General features: G+C 50.8%; 1 protein-coding gene across 4 annotated transcripts in view; it reads left to right on the top strand.

Moving 5' to 3' along the window:
- The window catches only part of RUSC2 (RUN and SH3 domain containing 2), a 51,374-nt gene that overhangs the window by 37,582 nt on the left and 1,117 nt on the right, over positions 1–12,675 (top strand). For 3 of the 4 annotated variants that reach the window (XM_016222954.2, XM_016222955.2, XM_016222956.2), the window contains exons 2-11: positions 264–2,354; positions 6,934–7,560; positions 7,801–7,986; positions 8,150–8,290; positions 9,684–9,760; positions 9,974–10,148; positions 10,238–10,343; positions 11,052–11,098; positions 11,556–12,378; positions 12,472–12,609. In XM_016222954.2, the coding sequence (XP_016078440.2) occupies positions 332–2,354; positions 6,934–7,560; positions 7,801–7,986; positions 8,150–8,290; positions 9,684–9,760; positions 9,974–10,148; positions 10,238–10,343; positions 11,052–11,098; positions 11,556–12,378; positions 12,472–12,609 (4,343 nt within the window). In that variant the 5' untranslated portion in view covers positions 264–331. The remainder of the gene's footprint in view (positions 1–263; positions 2,355–6,933; positions 7,561–7,800; positions 7,987–8,149; positions 8,291–9,683; positions 9,761–9,973; positions 10,149–10,237; positions 10,344–11,051; positions 11,099–11,555; positions 12,379–12,471; positions 12,610–12,675) is intronic. The other variant, XM_016222958.2, reaches the window with a different exon arrangement.

Here is a 12,675-nt window from a genome sequence, read left to right on the forward strand (position 1 = left end):
TTAAAAGGGGCCTGGCTTTTTGTCACAGTGGATGCATGGCAAACTTAAAATGAAGGGGGAACTCAAGAGCTGGACCTGTATGATGCAGAAAGTGTGTTGGGATACCCCTTTTCCTATCCGGCTGTGTTATCAAGCTCCATCTTGACTCTTTGAGTGTTTCCTCCTCTTGGGCTCTTCCCCATCTGAAAGTTTTATGAGGAAGGGCATGTCCCGGACTTCCAGGGAAGTGACATTAGCTTCCCTTTCTTTCCCTCTCTCTCCAGGTGCCAAGCTCTCCTAATGAAATGTGTTCTGCCCCATCGGGCTCCGGGGGCAGTGTCTGGTGCTGTTGATGCCCTTGTTCGAACTTTCCAGAATGGATAGTCCCCCAAAGCTGACTGGAGAGACCCTCATCGTCCACCACATCCCCCTGGTACACTGTCAAGTCCCAGACAGGCAGTGCTGTGGGGGGGCAAGTGGGGGTAGTGGGAGCACAAGACCCAACCCCTTCTGCCCACCCGAGCTAGGCATAACCCAGCCTGATCAAGACCTAGGACAAGCTGACTCCCTGCTATACAACAGTCTGCACTCTGCTCCAGGGGGATCTGCACGGTCTGCAGACAGCAACACCAAGAACAGGGGTCGGGATGGAAGAGGCCCTGGGGCCCCTAAACGACATAATCCCTTCTTGCTGCAAGAGGGTGTGGCTGAGCCAGGACTTGGTGACTTATATGATGACAGCACTGGTGATAGTGCCACCCAGCAGTCCTTCCACCTGCATGGAGCTGGCCAGCCCACCTTCCATCTACCCTCTTTCCAGCTGCCACCACCTGGCCCCAGAGTGGGCAAGCCATGGGAGACAACACAGAATCGGGCTGGAGTGGTGGAGGGGCAGGAACAGGAGCCGGTGACCACCTTGGATATCCAGCAGTGCAGCACTAACCACTGCTGCCGGCCAGAGCTGGAAACAGAGACCATGGAGCTGGATGAGTGTGGGGGACCTGGTGGGAGTGGCAGTGGAGGTGGAGCCAGTGATACCTCTGGCTTTTCCTTTGACCAGGAATGGAAGCTCAGTTCAGATGAATCCCCAAGGAACCCTGGCTGCTCAGGCTCAGGACCCCAGCACTGCCAGTGCAGTAGCACATCCAGTCAGTCTGAGGCGGCTGACCAGTCCATGGGCTATGTGAGTGACTCCTCCTGCAACAGCTCAGATGGTGTACTGGTCACCTTCAGCACTCTCTACAACAAGATGCATGGCAACTCCCATGCGAACCTCAACTCTGCCCCACAATCTTGCAGCGACTCTTCCTTCTGCAGCCACTCAGACCCTGGCGCCTTTTACCTGGACCTGCAACCCTCCCCAGCTGAGTCTAAGATGTCTTGTGAGTCCCACCACCCTGATAGTGGAGGAAGGGAAGGAGGCTATGGTTGTCCTCATGCCTCATCTCCTGAGCTCGATGCCAACTGCAACTCCTACCGCCCACACTGTGAGCCCTGCCCAGCTGTGGCTGACCTCACAGCCTGCTTCCAGAGCCAGGCCCGTCTTGTTGTGGCCACACAGAATTACTATAAACTTGTCACCTGTGATCTGTCCTCCCAATCATCCCCAAGCCCTGCTGGCTCTTCCATCACCAGCTGCTCTGAGGAACACACCAAGATAAGTCCTGTACCCAGCTCTGGCCCAGACCTTGGCCCTAGCCAGCCCTCTGAGTATTATCTATTCCAGAAGCCAGAAGCCCAACAAGAGGAACAAGTGGGGCCTGTGGAAGCTGCAGCTCCCATAGACCCCACTGTGATTGAGGGGCAAGTATACACTAATACTTCACCCCCCAACTTTGGCACTGGACGTCAGCGCTCTCGAAGCTATGATCGCAGCCTGGAGCATAGCCCCCCTGTCCGCCTGGGCTCGCTGGAACGCATGTTGAGCTGCCCGGTGCGCCTGAGTGAGGGCCCTACAGCTCTGGCTGGGCCTAGCTCCCCACCTAAGCGGGTCACCTCCTTTGCTGAGCTTGCAAAGGTCCGGAAGAAAGCTGCAGGCTCGGGCTCCCCCCCACTTCGAGTGAGCGTTGGGGACTCCTCCCAAGAGTTCTCACCCATTCAAGAAGCCCAACAAGATAGGGTGGGCCCACTAGATGAAGGTACTCACTGTAGCCATAGCTTACCACCCATGCCCTTGGGGCCAGGCATGGACTTAGTTGGCCCAGAACCCTGGTCCACCCAGGTCTATCAGGGCCCCCAGTCCAGTGAGATGTCACCTGCTGTCCTCAGAGCTGCTGGGCAAGGCCCTCTGGCGCAGCTGATGGATCCAGGCCCTGCTCTCCCAGGGAGCCCAGCCAACAGCCATACCCAGAGGGATGCAAGAGCTAGAGCTGACGGTAAGAAACCTAGAGGCTGGAGAATGCCAGGATATTTTCATGGCCTCCTCAGTGATAGGGCCTGCCAACCACCCCATCCATACCACTAGAGGTTCCTCAGCCTAGACCAATCATCTTTCCAGTCCAGGGCATGTCTGACAGTTGTAAAGGGGAGAAGGAGGTTAGAGGATTTAAAATGCGGAGGAAATAAAACAACAGGACTTTGATCTGTGGGGAGAGGAAACACTCAGAAGATTGTGATTCTAAGCCCGGATAACTGGAAAGATGATGATACATGATTAGGAACTATAAACACAGAATTAGATTTACTGGAAAAGGGATGAGACAAGAGTTCAATTTGGGACATTTAGGAATTTGCAGTGCTTAACAGTTATGTCTAAAAACCGAGGGAGATGTCCAACAAGCAAACCACACTGAGTGTCAGTGAAGTTCATTCTTTGATCAGTGATTGTAGCCACTCTTCAAAGAGCCTGAGAGCTGACACTTGACTTTTAGGCCTCCTAGGCCAACTCTTTCCTTATTTATTTTATACAATTTAAGTAGTGATTTTAAAAAGTCTCTGATAAGTGGGTGCTGATGATAGAGAGATGAGAGGGACAATCTCTGTCCTCAAGGAATTGTGACCAAAGATGGAAAGAGGAAAGTAAAATGCAGCGATGGTGGCGTACAGGACTGGCCTGTGTGAGAGATCTACATCAGACTGAAGTGCCAGAGGAGGACTGCTAACACAGTTTACACTCGAGCATGATCTAGAAGACAATTAGGAATTAGCTTCGTGGAGAATGTAAGAACATTCTAGGCTCATAAAATAGTCTACACAAAATCACAGAAGTGCAGAATAACGATACTTCCTAGAAACTGCAAATAATTGGGTATAGCCATACTGGGATATGGATGGAACCACTGAAGGATTTTAATCAGGGAAGAGGCCTGTTTGTTTGCTTGTTTGTTTGTTTGTTTGTTTGTTTATAACAGCTTAGCCTGCTTTTATTTGCATATTAGAAAGATCACTGATTGTTTGGGTGAAAGGTAGATTAGAAAGGACCCCTGGAGGTCAGGAGACTACCACGATGGGAGAGCCATCAGAATAAAAGTGGTAGTTCAAACTGTGAATGGATGAGAGCATCCAGGGAGAATGTATGGAGCTATAAAGGGAACAAGGACAGAGCCCTGGGGATACCATGATTTAAGGGTGAGGAGATCAACCCTCAAAGGAGCCTAAGAAGAATTAGGCAGGAAAATAGAAGGAAAACCAGGAGAGAGTGAAGTCGCAGAACCAAAGGAGGAGAAAGTTTCAAAAAGAGGTTCAGCCAAACTAGTTCTGAAGGGAAATCACAAAGAGTAAGGCTAATAATCCTAAAAGCAACATTCGGGAGCAGTGAGGGTGAAAGCCAGATCTCAGAGGGTGTGGAAGGAAGGGGAAAGGAGACAAAGGGGAATTTGCTGTGCTGTATGTAGCCTTAGATTGGGTCTCTTGGCTTATCAAAGGAAAGGGGTTAAAAACCATAAATAGTATTATTGCTGCCATTCAGGAGACGTAGTCCAGCAGATTTCACACTCCTTAACACACACAGAGGAGCTGCCCTTGAGGGAGGGGATAGAAGGGGGAGCTCTAGGGAAGATGGGGGTCAGAAACAGCAGGGATTAGCCAGTTCTTTGGAGCCTACTCCCTTAGACTGCAGTGTCTGGTGTGTGTATCTAGACACAGGGGATCCTGCGGCTGGCATTCTGAGGGCAAGAACAATCCTGGTCGGAGATGAAAGGAGAGACATAAAAAGTTTTTTCTATCAGGTAAAACTTTTCATATCGAGATGGTGAGCTGTTCCATAAGTCTCCAGTGACCTACCACAGAGCTCTTCTCTTGATTCTATTAAAAAAAAAAAAAAAAGTTTGTTTTAATCAAAAAGTGTGTGACAATTCAATGAAGTCATAAATTACAAAAGAAGCTGAGACCTCTTTGAGATCCTGAGCAGCAGAATCAAGATTCAGAAGGATCTTACCTAATCTGGAAAGAACCAACAAAGCAGGGACCAATGTGAAGTTTGATGTGTGACCTGTGCTTGAGTTATTTGGGATATTTAATTGATTGCAAACTCAGAATGAATCAGCAGTTTTGAAGGGCTATCCAAAGTTAAAATGACTGGATTTATACATAGACTTGAGAAGGGAGGAGTTGATAGTCCCCTCCACCCCTCTGAACCAGTTAGTGTTCACCTGGAAGTTCTGAGCCCTCCATTTTAAGAAGATATTGAGAGACTGGGGTTATGTCACCTACAGAAGAGCAGGCGTGGATGAATGTGGTCTCTGTCTCCAGTTTTCTTTAGGGCTGTCACATAGAAAAGTGCAAAAATCTGCTCTCTATTCCCTGAGAGTAGAACCGAGACCCACTCCCCACAATAGCCCACCCCACACCCTTCCCTCATCTTACTCCTGGGCCTCAAACCCTGTCCCGGGACCTTAGCAGGGAGGATTTGTAAAAACTCTAATTCAAACATTCTTTATATAGGAAGTGTATAATAAAGGGAGGGTTGGGAGGACCTAATCTGACAGCCAGGGGTCAGCTCAGCCTTGCAATTTGACATTGAAATAAATGGAAAGGAGGAAGACATTGCCGGCAGGAAAGGCAGCATCTTGAAGATGGGACTGGTGGGAGGAGGCGTGCGAACGAGAGCGGCAGGCGTGCAACTTTGAGGGCAGAGAAGCCTAATCTGCGGTCAGTGTGGACACCTAGCTGACTGAGAAGATTCGACCTTTTTCTGTGGGCAATAGTGGCCACAGGGGATAAAATAAAATTGGTATTTTAGGAAGCAACTGATAAGAAGATTTTGGATGTGGTGAGGCTAGCCTTAACCAAAGGTTCAGTGGAGATTCATTCATTTAACAAATCTCTGTTCGGTACTTACTATATACAAGGCTGTGTTCTAGGCACTGGGGATACAGCAATGAACAGTTTTAAAAACCCTGGAGCCCTTACAAGAAGTCATAGATAATAAACAAATAAGATCATTTCTGATAGTGAAAAAAATGCTAAAAAGAAAATACAACAAGGTAATGAGAAGCGTGACTTGCCAGAGGGGCTGGGGTGGTCAGAGAAGGTCTTACTAAGATGATGTTTGAGCTGATGCCTGAATGATGAGAAAATTTTGGGCCGAAAGAAGAACAGGTGCAAAAGGCTCCGAAATGTTAATGAACTTGGCATGTTAAGGACCGAAGGAAGTATGGCTAGAGTCTAGTGAGCAAGGGAAAATGACAAAGGTTATTCTCTAAGCACTGACGGGATGGCAGGAGGGTCTTGTTTGAAAATGTCCCCTGGAAGTGATTCTGAAACACCTCCCTAATGGGGTTGTGATCACCATCCCCTTGAGACTCACTGAAGTAAATGAATGGGAAAAGATGAGAGACAGGAAAACCTAGCCTGATACCATTTCATGTGTAGTGCAGTGTGGTAAAGAGAACATCCACCTCAAAGTCAGACTCTGGCTTAGGCAGAATTCTAGTTCTGCCACTTCCTAGGTGTGTGACCTTGGGCAAATGACTTAATCTCTGAATTTCCAGTATCTTGCTCTGTCAAGTAAGGATGGAATTTCTGCCTCACATGGTTGTGCTAGTGAGCCACACCTAGGGTTGTAGGCTGTGTGGCTGCTTATAGCATCACCTTGTGTTCATTCAGATATTTACAGTACGCACAGTGTTTCATTAGAAGCACAACCCATGCACAAAGACAGAGTGACAGGAGTTTTGCGTTTAGTTCTGAACCCCATGTTTTGAGGGACATTGACCTGAAGATTGGCTGAAAGAACAGAAGAGGACCACTCTTGGGAAATACATATGTGTGTAGGGGGAGCAGATGTGGACTCTCAGGCTCCAATGCCTGGATCATGAAAGAGTAGGAGTGGGGCCAGCAGGTGACAGAAGGCTGATTCTGGCTGCAAGTAAAGAAATATTTTATTATGGTTAGATTTGCTCAAGAACGAAATGTGCCGACTTGGATGGGATAGGGGATGCTGAGTGAAAGCTTGAAGTAAATAACATCTTGACCCTGGAGATCTGTGACTCTGACTCCAGGTCTTTGGGCCTTAGAAACAAGAAAACAGTGGTTCTGCCACCCACTGACAGAAATGGAAGTCATCAAGAGAAAGGTGATGAATGAGCTTTTTTAAAATAGCCAATTTTAAATGAAAGCAAAGCCCTAAAGCAAAATGATCAAGAGATCATATGAGGTTGGAGCTAAAACTGTGGATTCAGGAGTCATTGTACTTGAATAACACAGGGAGACTGTGTGAAGTGAGATATAAGCATAGAGCCTTAAGGTATATCCACCTTTGAAGCCAAGAAAATGAAGAGTGGGTGAATGAGATGTTCAGTATCATATAAACAATAGGGAAAGTTTTGCAAAAGAAGGGGCAGAAATTCATATTCCACAAACTTGGATTACTCACACCCTCTTCAATTCCTACAGCCCAGGTCCTGCCCATCTCTTTCCCCTTCCCCGCAAGCATCACCTTTCTGCTTCTGTGCTTCTTCTCATGCGGTTTCAGTGTCTGTCCATCTGATTTCTTCTCCATCCATGTTGCTACAGGGGGAGGTGCTGAAAGCCGACCAGTCCTTCGCTACAGCAAGGAGCAGAGGCCAACCACGCTGCCCATCCAGCCCTTCGTGTTCCAGCACCACTTCCCCAAGCAGTTGGCCAAGGCCCGGGCCCTCCACAGCCTTTCCCAGCTCTATAGCCTCTCGGGCTGCAGCCGTGCACAGCAGCCTGCCCCACTGGCTGTCCCCACTGCTCAAGTCCCCGCCTCAGATCCTTTAGGGGAGTCTCAGGCATCCACCAACAGAGGTGCCAGGAAAGCTGGGCCTGAGCCAGAGACCTCACGACCATCACCCCTGGGCAGCTACTCCCCTATCCGGAGTGCTGGCCCCTTTGGGCTCAGCACCGACTCTTCTGACTCTACTTCGTGCTCCCCTCCCCCAGAGCAGGCCACAGCTACAGAAAGCTCACCCCCATGGAGCCTCTCCTGTCCTGCTGTCCAGCCTGCCACCTCCCAGCAGCCCCAGAAGGAGGATCAGAAGATACTGACCTTGGCTGAGTACCGACTCCATGGAACAGGAAGCTTGCCTCCTCTGGGCTCCTGGAGATCTAGCCTCAGTCGAGCAGAGAGCCTGGCCCGGGGAGGTGGTGAAGGCTGCATGGCCTCCAGGCCCAATAACGGTATGAGCTTCACAGCCTGCCCCCAAACACTTTTGACACACACACACACCCTTTGAATGGTTTCTTATACTCCAGCCTGGGGTCAGAGGTTAAAATATTTGCATCTCCTTGCCCAGCATCTGTGGGTAATATGCACTCACTCCTAACCCTCATGTTTTATATGGGCCCACTGGGAGGATATGAAATGCTGTCTCCTGCTAATTCTTGCCTGTCTCTTCTGCTAATCTGTTCTGCTTTCAGCCAACCACCTATCCCCTCAAGCGCTCAAGTGGCGGGAATACAGGAGGAAGAACCCACTAGGGCCACCTGGTTTGTCAGGCAGCCTAGACCGAAGGCCACAGGAAGCTCGGCTGGCCCGAAGGAACCCCATCTTTGAATTCCCTGGCTCCCTTGGTGCTGCCGGCCACCTGAACTGCCGGCTGAATGGTGTGTGGGCCAGGTCCCCAGTACACCCAGAGCAGCTCTGCCATAGCTGGGAAGGGCTAGAGAAGGCGTCAGTCCCAAAGGAACATGTCTCAGAGGGTAAAAGTCACGTAACTGAGCTGCAACTCTTAGAAAGAAAGTTCTTGAGATTGACTTTTTTTTCCAGGTCAAATAGTGAAGCCATTACAACTGACCTGCCCTGACTTCCAAGATCCCTTTTCCTTGACTGAGAAACCTCCAGCTGAGTTTTGTCTGTCTCCAGATGGCAACTCAGAAGCCATTTCCATTGACCTGCTTCAGAAAAAAGGTGGGTATTACCCTCAGCTCAGGCCAGAAATTCTGTTGTCGCTACCTATTTGTGTCCATTGCCCTGCTGTCTGGCCCTCCAGAATATTTCCCCCTCCGAGAATTCCAAGTGCCAGGAAGGAATTAGAGAGCACAGGCATTGGGGCAAGAAGTCTGTGTACTGTGTACCATGAGTGAGTGCAAGTGAGCAAGGGCCATTTATCAGATGCTTTTTTTTATTATCCTCACCCAAGGATATTTTTTCCATTGCTTTTGCTTTTTAGAGAGAGTGGAAGGGAGAGAAAGAGAAACATCGATGTGAGAGAGACACATCGACTGGTTGCCTCCCATCCGGGACTGGGGATTGAGCCTGCAACCTAGGTATGCTCCCTTGACCGGAATTGAACCCGGGACCCTTCAGTCTGTGGGCCGACACTCTAACCACTAAGCCAAGCCGGCTAGGGCTGTCAGCTGCTTTGGAGTCAGGCTTCAGTCTCTTCTCTCCAGGAGCTGAGTGAGGGAGACTGCACGTCATAGGTAATTGCCCACATGCTCTAATGGAGGAAATTCAACTATTACAGGGCCTAGCAGCTTGAGTAAAGGTGATGGTGACATCTAATAAGATACGGACTGACAAGGAATCACTTTGTTTAGCAAATAAGGGGCCATAAGAGAGAGAGCAGTTTCAGTGAGATGATGGGGAGAAAAAATTGAGGGGCTGAAGGGGAAGGAGCCTATTAAGAGGAAGAAAGAGGAAGCTAAAGTCCCTTTCAGAGGCAGAGTGGGAGATTCAGAGCTTAGGGAGAGGGAAGAACCTTGGGCAAGAAGGAGAACAGCCACCTTCCTCTAAGATGGAAAGGGAGTGAGAGGGGGCAGGCAGGGAGGAGAGATGTAATAGAGTTATGTCTTTAGGATGGAGAGGAAAGTTGAAGGAATTCATGACAAGTGGCCTCTGCTGTCTGGGTGAAGTAGAACCAAGGGCTTGAGAAGAGGGGTAAAGATTTGGCATGGCAGCTTGAGGGCATAGCTGAAGGTTCCACAAGGCACACTTCAGAGAAGTACCCTTGTCAGTCACCAGTGTGAGTGGCCCTGGACTTTATCCAGCAGTCAGTAGCCTGGTGTCTCAGAGTGGAGAAGACAGAAACATTGATCCAGGATTGGAGTAAGAGGAAAAGGAAGTTAGGACTTTGAGGGTCTTGACAATGGAATCATTGAAATGGGTCCCAGCTGGGAGGTGAAAACAGGAGGGGATTGAGAACTGGCAAAAATAGAAAGTGGCCAGCACCTGGTACCTAGATGAGACCCGTGTGCAGGGACAGAGAGAATGTGTGTATGGAAGCCCTTCCTTCTCCCCCTGAGGACTCAGTCCTAGCTGAGTTGCTCAGGGACCTGTTACATCAAATTCTCCCTTGCAGGGCTGGTGAAAGCTGTTAACACTGCAGTGGACCTCATCGTGGCCCATTTTGGCACAAGCAGGGATCCTGGGGTGAAGGTAGGCAAGAAACTGTGGAGAGCCGAGCTCTATCCTGCTGACCTTCACCTTCCCTGTGCTGCCACCTTCCCGTGCTCTCTTGCAGATATCTAGAACCCAGAGCTGATACTTAGGGATGGGGATCACAACAGAAGCACCATGAGGGCTAAGAGGGTCAAAGAGGACTAGGGTTGGGCTTCAAATGATTCCTGTACTTCCCTACTGCATCCACAGGCAAAGCTGGGGAACAGTTCTGTTAGCCCGAATGTAGGCCACCTGGTTCTGAAGTACTTGTGCCCTGCTGTCCGGGCTGTGCTGGAGGATGGGCTCAAGGCCTTTGTGCTAGATGTCATTATCGGTCAACGTAAGAACATGCCGTGGAGTGTGGTTGAGGCTTCTACACAGCTAGGTAAGTGCTGGGTGCAAGGTAGGGACCCCAGGGTGAATTTAGGGTTCCAGAGATTGAGCATGTGACCTCCAACTCTGACTTCTTCCCAGGCCCATCCACCAAAGTCCTGCACGGCCTCTACAACAAAGTCAGCCAATTCCCAGAGCTCACCAGTCATACCATGCGCTTCAACGCCTTCATCCTCGGCCTGCTCAAGTAAGTGTGTGGTGGTGCAGCAAGATCTGCAAAGCCATATCCCTCTCCCCTGGGCTCTGCTGCCTCTGAGGAAGCACCTCCCTAGACTGAGACAGAAAGGGGGATCTATTGGGTCTGTGGCCCAGGCCCAGGCTCACTTTCTCTCTACCTAGCTGTATACAGCCTCTCAGTAGATCAGTGGTTTCCCACCACACCCACGACCTTCTGGAACTGACACCAACATGGTCTTCTGCTTTTACAAATCCACAATCTGGTTTTTTTGGAAATTAATCCGATTCTCAGTTTCTCTGGCTATTGTAAACCGTGATCCTCTCAATGCCAGCACTGCTTGCAAATCCTGCTTGACCCTAAGTCCACCTTGGGACCCAGGTCATTGTATTCTTCTTTCTCATGTATGGGCCCAGGTCACCCCCTTTGGCTCTGTACTGTCACTCAGTAGCTGCCCTGACTTCCTGGGTTTTGTGCAAGATGACTCTATTCTAGGAAGAAGTGATTGGTTTGTGAATCACATGTTCACCCCCTCCCTACATCTTTACTGACTTTTCAGAACTATATGACATCAAATGAATGAGGTAGCATCCCTTCCATAGAAGGGAGATGTTCACCTATATTCTGTACTGTGTCTGATCCCTGTGTCTGTCTCCTTTGTACCTTATTATCTGGCTATGTCCACATAAGACTCAACTCTCTTCACCTATCTCCCTACAGCATCCGGTCCCTGGAGTTCTGGTTTAATCACCTCTATAACCACGAAGGTAATGCCCAGAACCCTGCCCTATCTTGCAAGCTCAATATAGGCCAGACCTCACAGGCTCAAAAGAGGGAGGCACAGCTGTCTTTTCAGATGCTACCGTTGGAGAAGAGAACCACACAAGCCTTCATCCTCAAAGCTTGGGCTTCTACCCAAGTCCTTCCCCAGCTTCTGCTGTGTTAGAGCCTTGCAGTCAGCAGGATACTCAGGCAGTCTGGAAGTCAGGGTGGCCAGGAAGCCCAGCACCTCTCTCCTTTGGACTCGGGGCTGTCACTTAAGGCTGTGGAGTTAAAGCACTGTACTGCGTCAGGAATCGTCTACACTGTAGTACCTCTAAAAGGCACAGTCCACAGCCTGTGCAGCATGGTGCAGTGGCTCTGCCCAGGATGCCTGTCAAAGGCCCACCCCAGGCCAGGCTCTGTTTTCCTGTGTGGCTCAGTCCCTCTCTCTTTCTCCCCTAGATATCATCCAGACCCACTACCAGCCGTGGGGCTTCTTGAGTGCAGCGCATACCGTGTGCCCTGGCCTCTTTGAGGAGCTGCTGCTGCTGCTACAGCCCCTGGCCCTGCTGCCCTTCAGCCTTGACTTGCTCTTCCAGCACCGGCTGCTGCAAAGTGGGCAGCAGCAGCGGCAGCACAAGGAACTGCTGCGTGTGTCCCAGGACCTACTGCTGTCCGCCCACTCAACGCTGCAGTTGGCTCGGGCCCGGGGCCAGGAGGGCCCTGGAGACATGGACAACACAGCCCATGGGGAACGGGTGAAAGGTGTGGGCGCACCAGAAGGTGGAGAAGATGAGGAGGAAGAAGAGGAGGAAGAAGAGGTGGCAGAGGCAGCCTCTTCGGGCTCAGGGCGTGGCAGAGCCCGAAGTGGGCAGGCTGGCTGGTGGTACCAGCTCATGCAGAGCTCCCAGGTCTACATCGATGGCTCCACTGAGGGTTCTAGGTTCCCCCGTGGTGGCAACAATAGCTGCAGTGGCAGCAGCAGTGAGAAAAAAAGGGGGGCAGGAGGTGGGGGGCCACCCCCCCGAGAGGGAGTAGTGGAGGGAGCTGAGGCCTGTCCTGCCTCTGAAGAGACCTTTGGCCAGGACAGGGGCTGGCCCTTCTGGATGGGGAGCCCCCCTGATTCTGTGCTGGCTGAGCTGAGACACAGCCGGGAGAGAGAGGGGTCTACTGCCCCCCCAGCAGAAAGTGAGGACGGAGCCTCCGGGCCTTCACCTGGGGGCATCAAGTGGGGACACCTCTTTGGGTCCCGAAAGGCTCAGCGCGAGGTCCGGCCCACAAACAGGTGAGAGGCAGCCCATGGTGTAGACAGAGGGAGTGGGGAAGCCTGATCCAAGCCAGGGCACAGACAGACAGAGCCCCGACTGCTATCCCCTAGGCTACCCTCCGACTGGCTGAGTCTGGACAAGTCCGTGTTCCAACTAGTGGCGCAGACAGTAGGTGTCCGCAGGGAACCAGAGCCCAAGGAGAGCATGCAGGAGCCACATTCTCCAGCCCTGCCCTCCAAGCCTCCGTGGTGAGCCCTGGGAGACTGAAGGGCTGGGGGCTGAGTTTGGTTTTGGGTGGCATTTCTCTAACCTCC

The sequence above is a fragment of the Miniopterus natalensis genome, chromosome 12 (assembly GCF_054644295.1).
Source record: "Miniopterus natalensis isolate mMinNat1 chromosome 12, mMinNat1.hap1, whole genome shotgun sequence".
Classification (NCBI taxonomy): domain Eukaryota; kingdom Metazoa; phylum Chordata; class Mammalia; order Chiroptera; family Miniopteridae; genus Miniopterus; species Miniopterus natalensis.